Source organism: Rutilus rutilus, assembly GCF_951802725.1.
Source record: "Rutilus rutilus genome assembly, chromosome: 24".
NCBI classification, from domain to species: Eukaryota; Metazoa; Chordata; class Actinopteri; order Cypriniformes; family Leuciscidae; genus Rutilus; species Rutilus rutilus.
Window position 1 is genome coordinate 13,000,249 of NC_140228.1, and position 22,732 is coordinate 13,022,980.

General features: G+C 36.9%; 1 protein-coding gene across 4 annotated transcripts in view; it reads left to right on the forward strand.

Moving 5' to 3' along the window:
* ctnnd2a (catenin (cadherin-associated protein), delta 2a) overlaps positions 1 to 22,732 on the forward strand; it is a 324,872-nt gene that overhangs the window by 118,785 nt on the left and 183,355 nt on the right. For all 4 annotated transcript variants that reach the window (XM_084398526.1, XM_084398527.1, XM_084398528.1 and 1 more), the window contains 2 exons: positions 19,971 to 20,005; positions 20,643 to 20,759. In XM_084398526.1, coding sequence (XP_084254652.1) covers positions 19,971 to 20,005; positions 20,643 to 20,759 — 152 coding nt within the window. The remainder of the gene's footprint in view (positions 1 to 19,970; positions 20,006 to 20,642; positions 20,760 to 22,732) is intronic.

The following is a 22,732-nucleotide window of genomic DNA, read 5'->3' on the forward strand; positions in this document are numbered from 1 at the left end:
ATCCACATTTTGCTTTACGTCACATGCTTTTGATATTCAGTCTTTCCTTTTTGTGCTCTCCTCTGCTGAAAAGACTTATTTAAACCACTGTGAATGGTGTCAGAAGAGGTTTTCTGTAGTTAAGCGGTCTGGTGGGAACAAACTACACCAGCTTCCAAAACACACGTTGTTGTTGTTTTTTCATCAGGACCCCTGATTCAAAACCAGTTATGCATTTCTTCTTTTATGCTAAATTAATTATAAAATGCCCAATAATGAGTGAATTCTGTCTCTCTGCATTTTGTACAATCTCCATGCTTCTTGCTCCCAGCTCAGTCTTATCAGGATTATTTGATTTTACTCTGACAGTGAGGGATGTTTCTACAATGATTAAGTGTGGGGCTGTGTTTGTAAGGACTGTGGAGATATTAATTGAATCTGATATTAAATATTACAGACAGAATTCGAAGAGACAAAGAGATGCTGGGCTTGATTTAATACTTATCTGCATGCTTAGATGAGATGGAGAGATTCAAAAATGGGTTGCCATTTGGAAAAGAGAGAAGAGGAAGGGTCGGAGTCGAGGTTTAACTGAATCTGACCTGTAATCAATGCAATGATTTTCAGAACTATAGGACACACGGATGCGGTTTACACTTGGTGTTTAGATCCTTCTCAAGTGATCTGATCACAAGTGGACAGCACAAAATGCTGATGTAAACTTTAACCAAAGCATTTTGTGATTTGATCACTTTCTCAGGTAGCTGATCAAAAACCACCTGCATTTGTACAGTGAAAGACTGCCTACAGTTGCGTTTAAACAAGTGTTTTGAACGTTTTACATGACTTTAAAGAACAATACATGCAAAAAACGTATCTTATGATCTCCCATGCTGTATTTACTTAATCAAAAATCTAAATACAGTAAAAAAACAGTAATTTTATCAATCTAAATCTAAATTCCTGTGATGGCAAAGCTGAAGTTTCAGCATCATTACTCCAGTCATTAGTGTCACATGATCCTTCAGAAATCATTCTAATAGGCTGCTTTGGTGCTTAATAATCATTTATTATTATCAATTAAGTTGTGCAACTTAATATTTTTTGTGGAAACCATGATACCGTTTTTTCAGGGTTCTTTTTTGATGATTAGAAACTTTAAGAGAACATCATTTATTGAAAAATACAAATATTTTGTCACGTTATACATGTCGCACTGCCACATTTGATCACAGGTGCATCCTTGCTGAATAAAAGTATTCATTTATTTTTCTTTTAATCTTATGTACCCCCAATCTTTTGGATAGTTTTTATAGGTACTCAAATGCAGTCACTGTGAATTCAGCCTGTTTGTGCAGATTCAATTCAGGTACATTTGACAGAAACTAACAATTCTTTTGGATTTTCTTTTCTTTCTTTTTTCTTTTTTTCACTTCATCATCATGAGTGAGATATGCAGCCACAAAACCAGAAGAAGAAAAAAATCCCCTTAAAAATCCAATCATGTTACTATCAGATATAGATGTCGACCTGTCTTGCCTGACCACTTGTGATCAGATCACACAAGTCAGATGTTAAATCCTTGTAAACAGGGCTGGACACACACACAAACATGGTTGCATTCACTCAATCTTCTTCTTGCCAGACTCCACTGAAATCTGGACTTGACCTTAACCGAGCGCGGTAGATGCTGGTCATTCCAGAGTGTTAAGTCAGCATGGCATTTTGTTTACCGCTGTTGCACAGCAGTGAAAACACTGAGAGAGAGTGAGAGGTTCCAGCACAGCCCTGCGGCGGCGTGTTTTAATGGTGTTACGTTCTTAGCTCTTGACACTCTGCTACTGCAAGACTGTAGCGTAACTGTCATACATACTGCATATAAAGCCGATAAACCCCGGTGCGGACAGGGACATGAACACAAGCACTGTATCACGCACACATACACATGCAAGCTGCTGGCTCAGTGAATATGTTTGTGTTTTCTTGATTGTATGGGACTGTACACCAGCTGAAGAGTTAACCAGAGGGAAAATTTGTACGAATCCATATTCAACACGTGCCGCATTCCCATGCCTGAAAGGATTAAATAGGAGCTCCTAGTGGGTACACAGCAGGGGTAGATGAAGGACATGCAATCATGCAGAGAGTGTGTATGTCGATGGAGGGTTATGAGGATCAGAACTGATGCTGATTGGCTGTAGAGCTGGAAGCTAACATGGGATAGGGGAGTGTGTATGTGTTTACGTTATGGATGTTCAATAAATGCTTTCCCAAAAACCGCTGGAGGGACGTGTTTTTAAGTCATCTTCAAAGCATGTTAGGAAAGGACTCGGGCCTGTTTCACACAGCATTCATAAACAGCACTACACTGCTGAAATAAATATGCACGTTGTGTGAAATAGGGCCTGGTTCAATTTCTGTACTGCTTTCATCATCTCACTCATCAGTTATTTCTTGACTCAATCTGAAAGTTTTATTATTGCCAAAAAATCTAAAAAGAATTTGGAATTTGCTTTGTAGAGTCCCTGCAGATTTCCTGCTGAGCATTCACATTTAGCAAACCTGGGAAACTGTGGACATTTTGAAAAGTTGAAAATAGATCAGCACAAACCTTAGTCCTCTCAACACCAGATCAGCATGACCACGGGTCTTCAACCACTGTCATATTAAGAAAGTCTTCTTCAAACTGTTTGAGAACATTTAGCTCTTTATAATAATATTGTCATGATTTCTTTTCATACTGAATCTCCTCTTTTAATTACCTTCAACCTTCAATTGTTGTTTTTAAATTTAACTTAATTGTATGTCCCTTTTCACAAGATATAATATAAATCTTGACAGAATGTGTCTGTGAAATTTACGCTCAAAATACCCCACAGATCTTTTTTTATATATATGTTAAAATGGACACTTTTGGAGTGTGAGCAGAAACGTGCCGTTTTTGTGCGTGTCCCCTTAAATGCAAATGAGCTGCTGCTCCCCGAGGCCGATCCTTTACACGAGCTTCGGAAACAACTTTTACACAAGTTGACATAGTTCCCTGAGGTCAAGTCAGCTGTGACATTTTTTGGTCAAATCGTGTTCTGTGCTCATCTGTGCAGCCAACGACAGAACAGTTTGCATGCTTTGCATTTGTTAGAACTACACTGTTGTCGCTTGCGAAATGCGAAAACCAAATGCAGCGCCGTGGGTGGAAACGTACAGATTAAGGGCCGGTAATATTATAATAAGATCCCATTCCTACATCAGAAGGGGAGCAAAATCTGATCGGCTTATTTATTTATTTTTTTGACATGCTGAAATTTCACAGATACATCATGGGGTCACCATAGATTTATATTACACCTTGTGAAAAGGGGCATAATATGTCACCTTTAACACATTTAGTCGTCTTATTGCTATAATTAGTGTCATTTGCACATGCATTTTACATTTTGATTACTATTCAATGTATATTAGTATTATTATTATAAACTTTAGTCTTATTGTTACACATGTCATTGTATTTTATATTTTATTACTGTTATAATCAAAACATGATTACTGAATTGAGTCTGAAAAAAAGTAAAGTTATATATTTTAGTAAAAGAATCCAGGTCCAAGCACTCAGTAGGATGCAAAAGTTAAAAAGCCTTTATTCTTTTATAGGGCTAAAGCATTAAAACACCAACACGTATCGGCCCACTGGCCTTCAGGGTGTTGGTAACAAACTGAAAAATTGGAAAAACAGGAACATGACCCGACTTTACGGGAAATATTCACTGAACCCCCTGGGATCAGCTTTAGGAGGGCCCCTACAATTAAAGGCACGTTAGTAAGAAGTTACCTCCCTGCTCCTAAACGTGAAACTTGGCTTCGTCAACCCAAGGGAAACTTTCCTTGTGGTAATTGTAATTATTGTGAGAATATGGCTAAAACTGCTACATTTATGGATGTTTTCAGTAATAAGACTCATACTATTAACAGTTTTATAAATTGCAATACTACCCATGTTGTCTATCGATTAGAGTGTACTTGTGGCTGTTTTTAAGTAGGCCTCACTGAAAGGAGACTAAGAGACAGGGTAGCTGAGCATAGGTATGCCATCCGGACTGGAAATATGAATTACCCAATGGCCAAACATTATATAGATGCAAAACATGGGAGGGATTCGACCTTATGAGTAGTGGGCATTGAGGCTATTCGCCTTGATGCCAGGGGTGGGGATATAATCAAACGCCTTAAACAGAGGGTTGTGACCAGTTTTTGAACGCAATAGACCCAATTGACATTTTTGTACACTTCATCTTGTTTTAGAACCATCTTGGCTATGAATTAAGAATTATGATGTTTAACTGGTATATTGATTTTTGCTGCATATTGTGTGGAGTACATTGGATGTTTGCAGTGGTGTCACTCCTGTTTTTCCACTTGGAGATGTCTCATTAGGTCTTGTTTGGTTTAACCTTTGGTATTAGACATGACTTGAACTACTGCCTCTAGTGGCAAAGAAATTGTGTTGCAAGTGCCAAAGTGGCACACCTGAAATCAATGTAACTATAAGTATGGCTTGATTCTGTTTGTTTGTTACCAACACCCTGATGAAGGCCAGTGGGCTGATACGCGTTGGTGTTTTAATGCTTTAGCCCTATAAAATAATAAAGGCTTTTTAACTTTTGCATCCTACTGAGTGCTTGGACCTGGATTCTTTTTTATGTACATTTAACCCTTCCACGAGCACCAGAGGATACAAGGGATACCAGCAGCGCTCCAGTTCCCCTCTGTCTATATATTTTAGTATTGACTTGGTACCGAGGACTAGATGTAAATGCAAGGCAATTATTAACGTTTATTAAAGCGGGGTTTGTTTGAATTTAGATGTCTTGTCAATCATGTGGTTAACAGCTTGCCTCCATTATGCCCTTTTTGCATGTGTATTTGCATTTTTGACCAAAAATGGTCAAATCGTACGAAAAAAAAAAGAGCAGTCAGATTTGACATTGTAGGGAGTCAGAACCGTTCATTTGCATATTTATATTTTTGTCTATACATCGAACAAAGGCTGATGTTCAGAGCTTGATTGACAGGGTAAAATTACGAAGACAAGCTGTCATTCCTTTTGTGAAAAGGGAATACAGCTGTTGCTTGAGTTGCATGGAACAGATATTACAAAAGATTTAGCTTTCGGTGATGTAACGCTCATCTAAACATCCATTTGCTTAACTCTACCATTGTCTTTTGCTTTTCCTCCCTCAGCTGCTTGTTTTACAGTGTGCACGACACACAAATATGTCAAATATGTTTATTTTTGTCTCCGTATCTAGAGATCACGTGAGTCGGTCTGTAAGCTTGTTGGCCTTTTTCTACCTAGCAGATCGTGTCACACTACAGACAGGGGTTATCAGTTAAATCAGTTTCTTGTTCTGTTGGTCATAAAACTTAGTCGGACTGTCTGTCTTTCGGGTCCAGGTTATGTCATTGTCAAAACATTTCTTTTACCACTTTCACTGATATGAATAGTGGAGAAAGACAGGAAGTTATGGAAAGAAGAGTTCCGGTACTTCGGTACCAAGTTGGTACTAAAACATTTTTAAAATGCGACTATACCAGCATTTACCTGCAGTACTGGGTATATTTGGTACCCGCTGATAGGCAGATGATTTCAAACGCTCCCGTGTGTATCTAAGCACTCTGTGAAGAGCATCAAAGGTTTCTATTTCAATGCGTTTTTAGAGCATTGATCATTGTAGCCAATCACAGACGTATCTGTTGAGCCTGTGAGCGCAGTGGCCAATAAGAGGTGTTAAAGTTATTCAGAACTCCAGAATCACTGGAGTTTTCCTTCACAGCATGATTTGGATCTCTGCACGCTCACAAATGGTTTCATTATTACCAATTACCACACAATGTAAACAAGTGGTTCATTGTGTGGTGTAGATGGCTTTTATGGTTTTCGCAGGAGTGTAGATCTCAGTGAGCAGTAGCCTAAGTAAATGTAGCCTAAGTGATCGACAGCTTCATTGATTTTAAAGGGAGCGCTCTTTGCTCGCTTTCTGTTTATAACCCATACATTTGAATAACAGTTTTGTTTTTTATTTTCATATCGTATGTTTTGAAATTATATTTTGTAGTGAATATCCTTTTTTCATACTCTCATTTATAATGTTGCGATTCTTTAATTCATTATATATAAATAATTAATAAGTAAATTATAAATTTTAAATAAAATTAATAATTGATTCATTTATTATATTATTATTTTAATATCATTTAATGTTTTTTTTTTTATTAGGGATGCGTGTTAGTGTGTGTGTGTGTGTGTGTGTGTGTGTGTTTCTGTTTGTATGTGTATAACATCAGTTTACGATATTGCTATTATTTTATTAAAATAACATTAATGTGATTTTGTATGATTTTAATCTATTTTATATTGAATATCCTTTTTCATACTTGCAAATATAATATTATGATGATTTATTTTACGTTTAATTTTTATTATTTATACTATTGAATTTTAATATCAGCTATTTATGATTTGAATATAATTAAAAGTATGTATTATTTATATATATATAAAATATATATATATATATATATATATATATATATATATAAATAATACATACTTTTAATTATATTCAAATCATAAATAGCTGATATTAAAATTCAATAGTATAAATAATAAAAATACTATATTTTATATAGGGGCCTATATATATATATATATATATATATATAATATTATTATTATTATTATTATTATTATTATATATATATATATATATTTTTTTTTTTTTACTGGAATTTTAATACTGTGACATCCATAGGTTTTACAATATTATTTAAGCAAGATTTTCACATTTTCTGATGTAAACTTACCTGTATGAACGTCGCCAAAATGCTGGGGTGTTGTAGGTGGTTGCCATGAGCATTATGAGCTATAGAAATTGAGATGCTTACAACATAACAAGCGAAGCGATTCTTCATTTCGACATGCGTCTGCTTGTGCAGTGAAGATCCTATTGACTATTTAATTCTCTAATCTCACTGCCGATGCCCCGACCAAGCGTTGAAAGGCGTTCCTTTGATTGAAGCCGATTGCTATGTAAAATGTCCATTGATTTCTCTATGACCCAGCTACATAATCCCTCAGTCTGATTATAAATCACCCTGTCCTCCTCTTTTCGTGGCTTTTTCTTCAATATGATAAACCATGGACAGCTCCACAAGCATGTTTAATTGGGCGAATGGGGGTCATGCTGGATATATTTCACAAATCCGTATGTGGTTGGCTTGAGTGGCTACTTTATTTTTTATTATGTTTAAGAGGGCATTTAAGTCTTGGCTTGTATGCGCCGCAATATAAAATACAAGAGTCACTGTTTGTCTATAGAGAACAGACAGCGTGTTTTATGGGTTTAGAGGCTGATTATAAGTGATCTGCCCTTGATGGCCGTGTCTTTGCTTCTTCCCCTTGAGGACCAGAAGCCTTTGAGTAAACATCATTATTGCCTGCCTTCCCATAAACTTGCTTTTACATTTCAAACCGCGCAGCAGGCTTATTTACTATGAGTATGTGGATGGGCAGAACTGCTGTCTTAATGGTGTTGTTTATTTGAATGAGAGGAAAGGAGAGATTGATGACATGCTCTGTGAGCGTAACAGGCCATCCGTCCAAATGCTGTGGTGGTTTTCTGTGCTTCCTCAGCACAAGACTTGTTCACCTTTCACATTTGAATTGGGATATATCTGCTTTTTTTTCCCTTTTCAAAACAGATTCAGCAAGGATGCATTAAACTCGTCAAAAGTGACAGTAAAGACATTTCTGTTTCAAATAAATGCTGTTCATTTGAACTTTGTATTCATCAGAGAATCCTGATAAAATGCATCATGGTTTCCACAAAAAATATTAAGCAGCACAACTGTTTTAATCATTGATTATAATAAGAAATGTTTCTTGAGCAGCAAATCAGCATATTAAAATGATTTCTGAAGGATCATGTGACACTGAAGACTGGAGTAATGATGCTGAAAATTCAGCTTTGCCATCACTGGAATAAAGTACATTTTAAAATATATTGAAATTGAAAACAGTTCTTTTTAAATTGTAATAATATTTCTCAATTTAACTTGAAAAACATTAAAAATCTAAACTTTTTAACAGTGGTGTATTAATAAAGTTTTATTTGTATTTTTTATTAATCAGCTGTTAGTATTTGTCTTTAATCACAACGTGAAATTAAAATTAAGCCTATTTTAATGACTTCAATGATTATAAGTTAATTATTTTTCATAATTAATGTTAGTCAGTGACATCATAGTCTACATTTCACTAGCCCATGAAACCCTGAGGGATAAAAACCAAGATCGGTTCAACCTTGTTTTCCACTTAATGTTGTGTTTTACTCAGAAATGCATTACTTGGTTTAAATGTGTTGTGAATGCTGTTTCACATTGCTGGAAGCGATCCTGGCTTATTTTGGGGTTTCCCTGTTTTCTGAGCGTGACATGTTCTGAAACAGCCATGCGCTCAGAAGAGCAGAACACAGCTGATGTCGCTAATTTATCATTTTACTCTCTGCTACAGCCTTTCCTTCACACTTCCCAGCTGATCACACACTCTTTTGCTATTTCAGGGATCAGGTTCAGTCTGAATGCGGGTGGGATACGATGCCGGCCACTGAATGATTTTCCCTCATACTCTTTTAAGTGTGGCTGACATGACTTAGCAACTTACCTGTGAGTCTGTGCTCTTAGCCAGTGCTGAGACTGAAGAACCGAGACACAATGTCCCAGATTATTCACAGCCACTGACCACGTCACTTCAGATCAGCCTCTCTTTCTTAAAACTCCTTCTTTCTCACCACACCGTCTCTGGGCTAAAGACACTGTTGCATCAGAATAAAACACTATGATTAGGTTTTGCCATATCTGTCAGCGGTCAGTCATAACTATATGCCTTACAGGCAATTCAATTATAATTTCACTATCATTTTAAGAAGCCAATGCATGTCCAAAATCATCCATCCATCCATCCATCCATCCATCCATCCATCCATCCATCCATCCATCCATCCATCCATCCATCCATCCATCCATCCATCCATCCATCCATCCATCCATCCATCCATCCATCCATCCATCCATCCATCCATCCATCCATCCATCCATCCATCCATCCATCCATCCATCCATCCATCCATCCAGTGAGTCATGCTTTAAACTCAATTTTGAGCTGAATTTTGAATTTTGTTCTTAAAATGTATTGATGGCTTGTCTCCAGTAATGTGGTATTTAAAAAAAAATCAGTTCAAAATATATTTCTTTTCCTGTAAGTTTTTATATTAATTTTCATACACACAGACGGACTCCCTCCCACTGCCACTGTGGGCACTTGCCAGGCAGACAGTGTGTGGGGACTGCCCTACATTAAACCCAGCGTATCTTTTGGGATCCATTACAGCAAATGTTTCTGCAGCTGGTGCATAACAATAAGATCTACTTCCAAATCCCTAAATACAAACCACCCATACTGCCTTTCCAAAACCTCAGCTGTGCCTGTGCATTCGATGCTCTGAAGTCTGAAGTTCATGCATACTGTATCTTCGTGCTACAGGGTGCTATGTCTCATAACCCTGTCACCACTAGTGATGCAGCAGGCTCTTTTACAAGAAAATAAACTCCAGACTCTCACATATATTCTGACAACTTGCCTTGGGACTTCAGTTTGCCTCTCTCTATTCTTTCTTTCTTTCTCTCTGTCTCTCTCTCTCTCTCTCTCTCTCTCTGTGACCTAACATTGAGTTTTCCAAAGAAAGAAAGACTCTAATGTAAGATGACCAGATTTAGGAAATGAAACTGTGGAGCGTTTCTAGTTCACTGGTTAATATCAGTGAAATATCCAATGTTATTATCTAATATATATAGCAAAATAGTATAATTTTATAATTATATAAAATTCAAGAATAAATGTATTATTTAATGTGCATATAAAATGTATATATATGTATATCATTATTTTTTTATTAATGTAACTATATATATATATATATATATATATATATATATATAATATTATTATTATTATTATTATTAAACTAAATAAATCTAGTTTATTATAACAATATTATTTAGAAATAAATTAATAATAATAATAAAAATATATAGAAAATAATACAATTTGCACATTGTAATTTGTAAATGAAATCAGTAATAACATGTCATGCATAAATCTAAATCTATAAACTAATGTGTAACCAAAACTTATAAGTCATAATCATGAGGCCTTTTCTTACCACATATAGCATGTTCTGCTCTATTAAATATGATTTAGCACAGTAAACAACGGGGACATTTCCGTGGACAGCTTCAGCCGGGGACAGGCCACTAAATTGCGGATGTCTGCTTACTGTAATGAGTTACTAAACAGAGATAAATGTCTCTCCGGTGATGTGGGCATGTGTGACCATTAGCAACAGGATGTGAAGTTTGAATCTGAGTCGAAAGGTTGCCATCTTCCTTTGAAACAAACCGTATAGGTGGAGGAAAACGTTACCCATTGTGTGAGGTTATGTGTATGTGACATTTGTATTTGTATCAGAAAGGAATATTTTCTCATCAGTGCTATAATGGCTTCTGTTGGTGTATGTGTGTGTGTGTGTGTGTGTGTGTGTGTGTGTGTTTGTGTCTGCAGGCAAATGGAGGCAGACACAGATCATCCCTGAAGGGTACACAAATAGACTGCCTGTTAGCTGTTTGTGCTCCATTTTGATGGAGTCCTAAAATTAAAACTTCATTTTTCATCTCAGGATGCGAGAAGGCAGCAAAGCAGTCAACCATGGATTTCCTTCCTCTCCATAAATGCTTCTCAACTACATTGTCTGCAGCAGCATCCTCTTTACACTGTGCAGAGTTAAAGATTGTTTGGGTTTTGACTTTCGTTCTGCAGATAATTTTCTTTGTTTATTTGATAATAGGTTCATATTTGGTCATGTCATCAGCTTGTTAAGAGGCTTTCTTCAGGACTCAAAAATCAAACATCATAATCACAGCTCTTACGGGTTCTTGTGAAGGCATGTTTCAACAGGTAAAAGTAGCTAATTTTAATAAAAGGTCCAATATATTAGGAATACTTTTAGCTCTGTTGCTATGTGTCATAACAAAAGTAAGCAATTGAGGAGACTAAAGGCCCATTCACATCACAGAACGATAACTATAAAGATAACTTTAAAACAATAACTAGAGTCCACACCAACGCAATATAACATTCTGTTTATTATGACCTGTTTAATCTTTGAAGGTCTAAGTGCAGCGAATTTTGGCTCGCACTCCTGTAACGAAAGCTGAATTTCCCATGTTACGTGACAGCCATAGTCCCCAACTCACGTTAATCTGGAAAGAGATTAGCTATGTTTCTATCCAAAGTTGGGAATTCAACATATGCGAGAACACAATGTTGTCACTTCCTGATAAACTGGCACTAAAGCGCATACCAATCGCACTAAAGTTATCTTTCTTTTGGAGGCGGATACCTGCTGTTTGGGAACACAGTTGTGTAAGAGTTCTGGGAGGTAATTACACTAAACCACTTTGACGACAGACTTTGCTCAGGCATTTTAGAACAACCAAAACAGCATTTCAGATGCTGTGCAATGAGATCGGTCTGCTGGTTGGTCCAGTTATGCCGTCCCATCGCAAAGTCACGTCTTTTTTTAATGCGCATCGAGGAATTCCTCCGGTAAATGTGTTTCCACCGTAGTTTGTTTTCTTATCGGATAAAAAGTTTATCTGACTCAATTGAGCGCATAAGTTCTTTATGCGCATTTATGTGCATTCTGGCGTTTCCATCCAGCGTGTGCATGAAAATAGCTGGATGGAAACAGCCATTGATGGATCTAAGCGGACCACTCTCAATGTTTTGATGGTGCCTGGGTGGCTCAATGTTTACTATTGTGGGGGAGATAAACCTATGACTGGCATACTAATAATAATCAATGAACAATAAACTGTGTTAATGTATTTTACATTAAAAAAATCTTACATACTTCACCTTTAATGTCTGATTTTCCCACTGAAAATAATAATACACATATTTGGGTATTTCACATTAACTGGTCCCAGACGATTTGAGATTTCATTGGTCTCCATTTTTACAAAAAAAATACCATTTCTTCTAAAGTGTGTATGTGTGTGGGTGAGATTTTTGTGTGTGTGTTGGGACCAAAATGTTCCCAGAATAATAATAAAACCTGAAATCTGCTGCATGCAAAATAGGTCTTATTTAAGCATGTTTAATAATGAAGAGCTAAAAATGCAAAAAGGTTTCTGTAAGAGTTTCAGTTCGGGCCAGAAAATTAACTTGTTTCCCTACCAACCATAGTCATTTTTTTATATATTTTTTTACCTTGGACAATGGCTGTAAATGTTAAATCCCCAAATTTGTGTATTGCATTTGTGCACATATTCTCTTTTCCCATGTAGTTCTGTGGCTTATTGAAGTATGCATTTCACCATTCTTTGTCGATATTGTTCTCCACAGCTATTGACCAATGATAGTATCTGTCAATCTCTGTGATACAGATACTTTTAAAGTGCACTATGGCAGGTTGATTTTAATTGCTTGTAAAGAGGGCCAGTCATTTCAGACTTGTCATTATTGCTTTAGCCTGATGCCTCCCTAGTGCGGCGCAGGACAGATCTGGGTTATCTGTATGGTTTCAGGTTCATGCATTTTCAGACTTTGTTTAGGTTCTCCTTTAAATGTTAAAAAATTTTCTTTTCATCTGTACAAGTCCTTGATTAAACTTGCATCACATATCATAAAGAAATGAAGAAACTACTGGTTAAGCGTTGGGAAATGCTAACTTTTGCTTACTGCTCTGTGTGTGTCTTGCAGTCTCTTTTTTATTTTATTGTGCCATTTTGCAGGAATTGATCGAGGGAAACATCATGATTGGGAAATGTTGCGCGCCAGACTCAAACTCAACGTACAACTTGTGCCCTAACCACTAAAAACCACTGTATACTTCAGTATTTACACCAACGCTTAGCATATGCATACAGCGAATGCATAGCCTTTCAAGGTATATGCTCCATTTGAAAGTGTTGCGCGGAAATTTGACTTGTGCGCACTGCAAAGTTTTTGTCAAGTGTCTGGGATATTTCTCTCCTGAAGTTATGAGCGATAAAAATGTCTTTGTACTTGTTTAAACTGGAGTTTTGGTATAGTTTAAGCCAGTGATCTCAAACTCAATTCCTGGAGGGCCACAGCTCTGCACAGTTTTGCTCCAACCCTAATCAAACACACCTGATCCAGCTAATCAAGGTCTTCAGGAGTACTAGAAACTTCCTTGCAGGTGTGAGTTGGAGCTGGTTGGAGCTAAACTGTGCAGAGCTGTGGCCCTCCAGGAATTGAGTTTGAGACCACTGGTTTAAGCGCTCATAGACATGGTCGTCTATTGTTGTTGCCGTCTCCATAGTTTGTTGTTGTACAGTTTCGACTTTCATCCATTTCTTTTTCGACTGTGAAACGACGAACCGAGGCAGTGTACGCAATATTCCTTAAATGCTCTCAAAAATAACTCTTATATTATAGCTAGTAATGTTATCATAACAGCATCTACTCAGTGTACAGTTATGGGTATAGAGACCATGGGAACGCAATGTTTGGCACCTTACCCTTTCCTTCATAAGTGGGATGCCGTGTGGCAGATTTTCCTATGGAAAAGAAGTGCCCCCTCAATTGAACTGGCAGCAGAAGGCAATTAAAGTGTCTGAGTTAAAGGCCTTACTCTAATCAAGCATTCTGGACCAAGTCCACTGAATCTAATTCCCACAAAATCATGAATGAGAGAGTTTGTATCTTATTCAAGACCTCAGAGTGAGTTATTCAAGACATCCAGCGTTGGCACGCAGAGTCCTTGGGCTTTGGTTGAGTAAAGATACATTTCTTTCTTGTTAGGACCCATCGGGGATGGATGTCAATGTTTACACTATAGATGTTGTGGTAATGAGGTTAATATTGCAGTTAGCTCAGTCTGGTGTATGTGTAACGTATGGATCTGCAGCCTTGCGGTAATTGTTATTGATTTAGCTGTGCCATTTTACTGCAGTTGATAAGATTATATTTAGCCAGCGTTAATTGTGTCTCATCTTTTATTCTGACTACAGCTGCTTTATTAGATGTGGTGGGGTAATGTATGTTTTATTGAAGGACAACTTTGCTTGGAGGCCTGTGTAGCAGATAGTTATCGGAGCACTGCTAAATCTGTGATGTAACTAGGGTTTTCGAACCAGCTGTAAAGATGGGTGTAGAAGGTGTACCTATCCATCTAAGTGAATTAGACTCCTCTAATTCTGTGTGGTGTCTTGATGGAGCATAGCCTGCTGTGATTCAAACACACACACAGACACACTCACTGCGGTCAGTCAAGAGGAGCAAGGCACCACAGATGGTTTAGTGCATCAGGCCTGACTGCTTTTATGGTGTCAAGTATTTTCATGGAGAGAATGGCAGAAATAGCATTTCTATGTACTAGGGCTGAACAAATAATCAAAATAACATTGAATTTATGATAGTAGTGCAGTTTATTAAACTGTGAAAGACTAACGTTTAGTCGACTATTAGGGGGCAGCCCTAACTATAATTGTCATCTTAATAGTTATAATAATAATGAGAAGAAGAAACTTTTTTTTTTTGTGGAATTATTCAAATTGCTGTTGTGAATGTGATTTTGTCTTATGGTTCATTAAGCCTCTAAGCATCAGAAATAGAGGTGTTAATTTTTCATCACATTGCAGTTCAAATCTGTTTCATTTAGCACAGATGACATTTAGCAAATCTACATCCCATAATGCACTTCCATCGCCCCGTTTTGACACTTGCATGCATCCCAGCATGCACTTGTCTCTGGCCGTGTGCTCGTTTGCACTTGCCAACAGGTTGCAATTAAAAGCCTTGTCACAGGTCTACAGGCTCCTCAATCATGCTGGTGGTTCTGGCTGCCTTGTTCGCTGGCGTCTGGCTCCGGCTCATCCATCTGAACAGAAGGTGTGTGACAGCATCTCTAGCTGAAATCTGCTAGGCCACGGAGTTCGTTGCGTGTTAAAGCCTCTTGGAAATGAAACCGCAAGCCATAAGGAGTGGAAGTGATTTGTTGGTGTGATGAAGTGTGCTTGAGAGACAGGCTATTTCAAATATTGGCCTGCTGTAAAATAATCAGCATTACATAACAGTTAACACTGGCCTTGCATTCGATTGGCTGAGAAGCTCTCCAAGAGAGTGTAACGATTTTCTGAAAAGGAACGATCTAAGTTGGGACGCAGAGTTTATGCTTTGATGTAATTTTTCTCTCAAACGTTGACAAAGCAACAGGACAAAAAAGAAACATTCCTATCGAATCACGCCAGCATTTCATTCCAGACGTATTCACACGGGTTTATTCGTTCCTTCCGCACACGATTATATAAAAAGCTTTTGATTATTAGAACCATTTCCCATTCAAATAAGTCAACATTTTTATTATTCAGACTCCAGACTCATGCATTATTTAAAGTGAAGAAATCTGTATAAACAAGCTGCTGAAAAAAAAAAATAATTTCGTCAGCTGAGAACTTTCTCTCCTGTCCTTCACTTCTGAGATGCTTGGTCTCAAATGCAAGTTCATAAGTAATGTTTCCCCAAGCGCACTAACTCTAAACATCCTCATGGGGTTTGCGTTAGGGCCTTTCACTAAACCCCTTCGCAGAACTTGATGTACGTGTAGAATTTACCATCTCGCTATTTCTGAAGAACATTTTTATATTTCTGTGAGGTTATTTCAAATAAGTGCGGTTCTTTTGCACTTTCTATTCTATTCAAGGAATCCTGAAAAATATGTTTCACAGTTTTCACAAAAATATGAATATGAAAATATGAATAAAGAACATTTTATAATATGTTAAAATTGAAAACGGTTATTTAAATTGTAATAATATTTCACAATATTACTGTATTTTTTATCAGATAAATGTAACTTTGGTGGGCATAAGAAAAATCTATTTTAACTGTATCTTACACTCACTTAAAGCTAACCCAAACTTTAAAAACATTAGATCGTATAGTCACAGCTCGCATTGTGTGAGGGTTGAGTCGAATACGTAACCGATAATGTTTTCCTGATAATGTTTTCAAAATTTGGGGAGTCGGCCTGATTTTGACCAGTGTATAGGCTGTCCTCTATTGACAAATCATACACAACCACGTCACATAAGCTAGATCAATGAATATTATTATAGCCCAGTGGCTGCAACCCTACAGGATGCTCATACTCGGACACACACACACACACACCAACAAACAGATACTTGTACAGTACCAGTCAAAAGTTTGGAAACATTACTATTTTTAATGTTTTTGAAAGAAGTCTCTTATGCTCATCGAGCCTGCAGTAAAAAAAAAAAAAAAAAAAAAAAAAAACGGTAATATTATGAAATATCATTACAATTTAAAATAATGGTTCTCTTTTTTAATATACTTTAAAATGTAATTTATTTTTGTGATGCAAAGCTGAATTTTCATCAGCAAGTACTCCAGTCTTTGGTGTCTTATGATCCTTCAGAAATCATTCTAATATGCTGATTTATGATCAATGTTGGAAACAGTTGTGCTGCTTAATATTTTTTTATAACCTGAGATACTTTTTTCAGGATTATTTGATGAATAAAAAGTTAAAAAGAACTGTATTTATTTAGAATAGAAATCTTTTGTAACAATATACACTACCGTTCAAAAGTTTGGGAACAATAACAATTTTTTTTTAAGAAACTAGTACTTTAATTCAACAAGGATGCGTTAAATTGATAAAAGGTGATGGTAACGATTTATATTGTTAGAAATGTTTTTATTTTGAATAAATGCTGTTTTTATGAATAAATGCTGTTAACGTTTTACTCATCAATGAATCCTGAAAAAACCTGTTTCCATCATTGATAATAACTGAGTATCAAATCATCATATTAGAATGATTTCTGAAGGATCATAAGACACCAAAGACTGGAGTACTTGCTGATGAAAATTCAGCTTTGCATCACAAAAATAAATTACATTTTAAAATATATTAAAAAAGAGAACCATTATTTTAAATTGTAATAATATTTCATAATATTACTTTTTTTTTTTTTTTTTAACTGCAGGCTTGATGAGCATAAGAGACTTCTTTCAAAAACATTAAAAATAGTAATGTTTCCAAACTTTTGACTGGTACTGTATATGTGGTTTACAGGGACTCTCCATAGGCATAATGGTTTTTATACTGTACAAACTGTATATTCTATCCTCTTACAATAACCCTACCCCTAAACCTACTTATCACACAAAACTTTGGGCATTTTTTGAATTTCAGCAAACACAGTTTAGTGTGTTTTTTAAAGCCATTTGGTTTACGAGGGCACAGGAAGTGTCGTTGGGTATTACTCATTACACATATTTGAGTTCTCAAAATCATATATACAAGAACGCACACAAATGCTATAGCTATATCCAAAGCTATAGCAGTAGCAACATTGAAAGCTCCAGTCTCCGCGTTTAGCCCGAAAGCTCACACGATTACCGCCAGCTCGCTGTGATGTACAGTCGTGCCGTGTACCAGCTACTTTGACAAGATTATCTGGTTAACTGACTCGTAACATGTGCAATGGCTCAGGACCTCCCGAGTGTCCAAACTCGCACAATGCATGCACGCTTTATTCTATTATACTAAGAAAAAAAGAAAAAACAGCTCTCAATTCCCTTGATTCACTCCATGTGATCTTTTATTTACCCAGCCCTATAGATTCATTATACACATGAAACAGCTCTTCTACACTGCCTCGATGCATCTTTGTGTGTTTTGAAGTGTTTTCATGCATACTCTAATGGAATTCTCCTGCTACGCCGTCTTCCGTGACCGCGCAGGTTCTTCTGCTTTCAGAAATGACCCGGACGTCTTCCTTGCTGTTTATAGTTTACAGCAGCTCTGCCCCCTTAGTCCTTGAACAAGGGCACACGCTGTAAATATCTACCGTCACTCCAATGTCACCCCAGTCGTTTCCACTTTTTTTTAGATATGTATTCCCAATGCCTGCTGTTTAATGCAGCCCTAGGATAGGCCGAATGAATAAATGGCCATGATTGTCTGACGATGGGGGACAGCGGTGGGCAGCAGAAGAGTTTTCCACAGGGGGTAGGACGTTTTGCTGGTCCTACACACACTTTTTTTTTTCCCATGGTGCCTTGTGCAACGATCTACTGCTGATAAATTGACTTTTTTCGATGCAGGAAACCCTCTAACAGTTTGTCAGGCTGCCGCAGCAGAGGATCATGGGTCACAGCATGCTATGCCTGAAGGCGTCTATACAGTAGATGGGCAGTCAACCGCAACAGAGCTGATTTTAGCTAACGCCATCCCTATTCTCTCCCTTTCTCCTTCTTCTGGCCCAGTCAGGCACCGACATTATCGATCACGGGCCGGGAAATCCAATATTCTGCACCAGTCTCATTCCCCACTATGTGCCAGTACAATGTCATTTGTAATTCTTTCTCAGTGAATAGGAAATCTTTATAATAATGATGGTCTAAAGGGTGGGAAGCATCATCCTGGTTAACCTTTGATCCCAGATCTGGGAGAGTGGGAAAACAAATCTGCATTTGATTGAAGTGACACCCTCAGCTGTAGTTTCCTGTCAGCAATGTTGTGTTGTTATGAGAGTTGTTGGGGCTGCACAATTATTCTCTTACATCTCAAATCTACTGTATCAGACGGATAGAAAAAAAGGCTTCAAAGCCGTGCATCATACTGTAAAAATGAGATAACAAAATTAAGGTAAACGTTTACATGGCTTTTTGAGTTTAAATGTTGTGACTAAACTTAATATGTGATGTTGATATCACTTAAAATCTGCCTTCATTGTAAATATTACCTATTTGTAAATTTAAGATTCTATGCAAATTTGTTCTATGATAAAATGTCATGATTTATATAGGTCCATGTAGGTCTTTTTGAAGTAAAAAAATAAAATAAATTAAATAAACATTAATCCAACTCAGCAACTTACTTATGATTTATTGTTCAACTTAAAGAATCACATTTTATTATAATTCAAAAGAAATTAGCAAATGATTACTTTTATTCAGAAAGGATGCATTAAATTAAGCAGGATTTTCTTTTCAGCAGGGTTTACTTCTACAGTATGTTATTTTGTACGGTATGCATGCTAATGTGCAGGGGCGTAGAAATGTCAAGTGTAATGGCAGTTTTTTTTTATGACCTTTGTCTAATTGACAAGTTTTATTTTTGTATATCTTCCTTGTAATTTTCTAGGAAATCAAATACACTGCTGAACACTAACAATAATTTGTATTCTGTCATATTTTTTGCCTATAATTTATTAATGACAATTTTATAATTGGTTGATGTACTAAAAACACTTGTGCATTGTCATCATGAATTGTATAGCCTACAATGTAGAAAACAAAATGATCACAGAATAAGACAGAAAATATATTATATACTGTAACTAAACCTGTCAATTAGCACTGCATTATTCATATACTTTATCGTTATGAAAATACCCCAAGATGGCTTGAAAAACACACATAAACCATATATTGTAAACCATTGTGTGTTTATTGTCTTGACGTTTCATCAGATTTTCTGGAACAAAAGTTATTACTTCTAGGTGTCCGTTTTGGACTTTTTGCGAGAGAGCGCCCTCCGGCTTCCAGTATGAATGAAACCTACATTACATGACAGTGTTTAGCGCTCCATAATGCTCACATTTCCTCCTTTTTGGATAAGAATAAAATGTCATGTCATGCATACAGTAGACTATCTTGGCTTTTTTAATTTAAATATAGATTTATTCTCATTGGCCCAATGAAAACATCTACGTGAACACAATTGCCTGGAAAAAAATGCATACGCCCATGCTAATGTGAGAAATGTGATTGGTGAGGGAGACTTTAATTCCAACTGTGTTCTTTTTCTACTTTACAGTTCAGCCGATGAGCAGTTTCGCTGGAATACCCAAGGTAAATCAATTTTATTTTATGATTTGCACAATTTTGCTGCCAGGCCTTTTCTTTTTAGGGGGGAGAATGCATTCATAACTAGAGTGAATTAGTTGTGCAGCATACAGAATCATTGCATCATCTTTATGAATTTCAGTATTCAAAAAAACGATTGAAAAATGTGTTGAATACACGTTATTGGTCTGGATAAAAGAATAAAACAAGTTTTAAATATTTATATACATATACATATACATGTAATCATCTTTAACCAGACACATTTCCCATCTGCGTCACTCTCTTATGTGTCTAAAGAGAGACGAATCCCAGCTTGGCACTCTGCTATCTGGCCGAATGGTTGCTGCTCTAGTTGAGAGGTTAATCTTTTGTCTTAGGAGTCTTGTGTAACCCTTTATCCCTTGGCAAATTACACCACACTGGCCCTGGAAGAGTTGGCTGTCACTTCTGACAGAACAAGCAGCATGGTTACCAGGGTCATCCAAACAGCCAATTAAATTCAATCTTAGCCTGTTTAGATGCTTAGTGAGCAGGTGAATGGAAAAGGTCAGAAGGTCAAAGACCAAGTGTGACGAATGACGCTTCAGGAAGTGTCTGGGGTGTATGCGTGATTAACCTTCCTGTTTTTTTTTCCCCCCAGATGGACAGAAAGACATTGAGGATGAACTAAACACTGGTCTGGAACTGGTGGATTCATGTATCCGCTCCCTACAGGAGTCTGGGATCTTGGATCATCAGGAATACACCACAGCTGATAGTGAGTAGTCATCACTTTTTTTTTTTTTTTTGAAGGAGTGCCTGAGAATGCTTTATGTAGTCCATTAAAGAAGCATAAAACTAATCCTACCAATTAGTGAAGAGATTTTGACCATTGATTTCATTTGTAGAACTTAACAACCTGGCTAAGAGTCACACTATTGATGTCTACACTCATTTGAAAGGAGGACATTTACTGTCAATAATGTTGCATGTTAACAGGGCAGCATATATGGGGAGGGCGGGTTTTTGTTAGAGGGGGCATGTTTATTCACTGTAAAAAATTATATGATCAATTGGTTATGACAAATTTTCTTATATTGCTTAAACTCATCAAAATAGTTTATGTTATGCAAGATTCAACACATTTGTTTTTAAGTCAGTTTCATGTAATTTAAAGCTGCAGTCCGCAGTTTTTCCTCTTTGTCGCCATCTCTGTTCGAAATCTGCAATTGGAGTTATTCGCGGAATTATCAACTTTACGTGCGTTGTGCCTCGGCATGGCACAGCGCGGATGAATCCAATGTTTTGAGGAGAATGTGCGGCTGTCAATCACCGCGCTGGTGGTGTGGATACTGTCATTCGCAATCACAGATTCTACTTTTTGGAAGTATGACCCAACATAAGAATTTTCACCGGAAATATCGTCTGAACAAGTAACATCCACTTTTGTTCTGACCAACTAATGTTAAGGGGAAAAAAGCATTGCAGTAAATCGCACTGATTAAATCTAACGCTCGCTTATCATATCACGTCAAACCGTGCAAATTATACTTTGTTCTCAAATTGTTAATGTTAATAACATCAGCATTGCGGGACTACATTTAATGCCCTCCGGATATTTATCCTTGTTTTCGCATGGGCCGGTTGTAGTCTCTTTTTTTTCTCCGAAGTCTTTCACGGTTTACAACAGGTGAATCTCCAGTTGTCACTGGTGATTGTCGTTTGAACCTTTCTGGATCCGCCATCAAGTTGATAAGTTTAATTATATCAAGTGCTGCGAGAAAAGGCTATAAATCTCCACCTCCAACATCCCCACACGCAATATAGCCTACTAGCCGAGACTCCTTCTTTATGTGTACAGATGTGACGTAATGACGCAAAGACATGCTCGAATTTCCCGAGGAAATCCACCAGTACCACTGGAATTAAATACATTTTTACAAGCTTACCATTTTGAATCGAGCTAAGGCAAGCAGATAGTTTTGAACACTGGCTGGTTATGTACTTGCTAAAAAATGTATTTTGGATAGTTTTTAACCCAAAAAAGCTATTAACTGCAGCTTTAAGTTGAAATGACTTAAACATTCAAGTTGATTGTACTTAAAAATGGAAGGCAGCAATTTTTTTTTTTTTACTGTGTTTAGTGAATAGATGAACAACTAATGTCACTAACGGCAACTATAATATTGGCAGTGCATGTGGTAACTGGTGCATCAAATAATCTAGTGCTAGTTATTGCAATAATATGAAAGTATTTCCAGACAGAGCCTTTTGGCAAAGAAAAAAGAAATAGAGAGTGTTGACTCTCTACACAGTTGCAGAACATTTCTAATCTCAAAAATGACACAGTGCTAATTATGTTTGGGGAAAAAAAATCAATTATTTCCTCATGGTGCGCAAAATACTTGTTGGTTTTGAATGTTTTGTCAGTGTCAAGCAGTTGTTAAAATCAGTGATTGAATTAAAGCTTTTTTCACATCCTGCTGTCTCAGCAGTTTGATTTCTCTCTTGTGATATTAATCACAATGTCTTGATAAAGGCTTTGAGCAATTTAGTTTGCTTCAGTAAAACTATGTATGGCTTATAAATGCTTGACAGTTGTAAAAGTAATAATAATTTTCATCGGTGGCAATGGCCTCGAGGTCAGTGCACCGACATGTAGCGCCTTTGCGTTCGAGTCCCGGCTCGTGGACCTTTCCCGATCCCATCCCCCGTCTCTCTCCCACCTCGTTTCCTGTCATCTCTCTACTG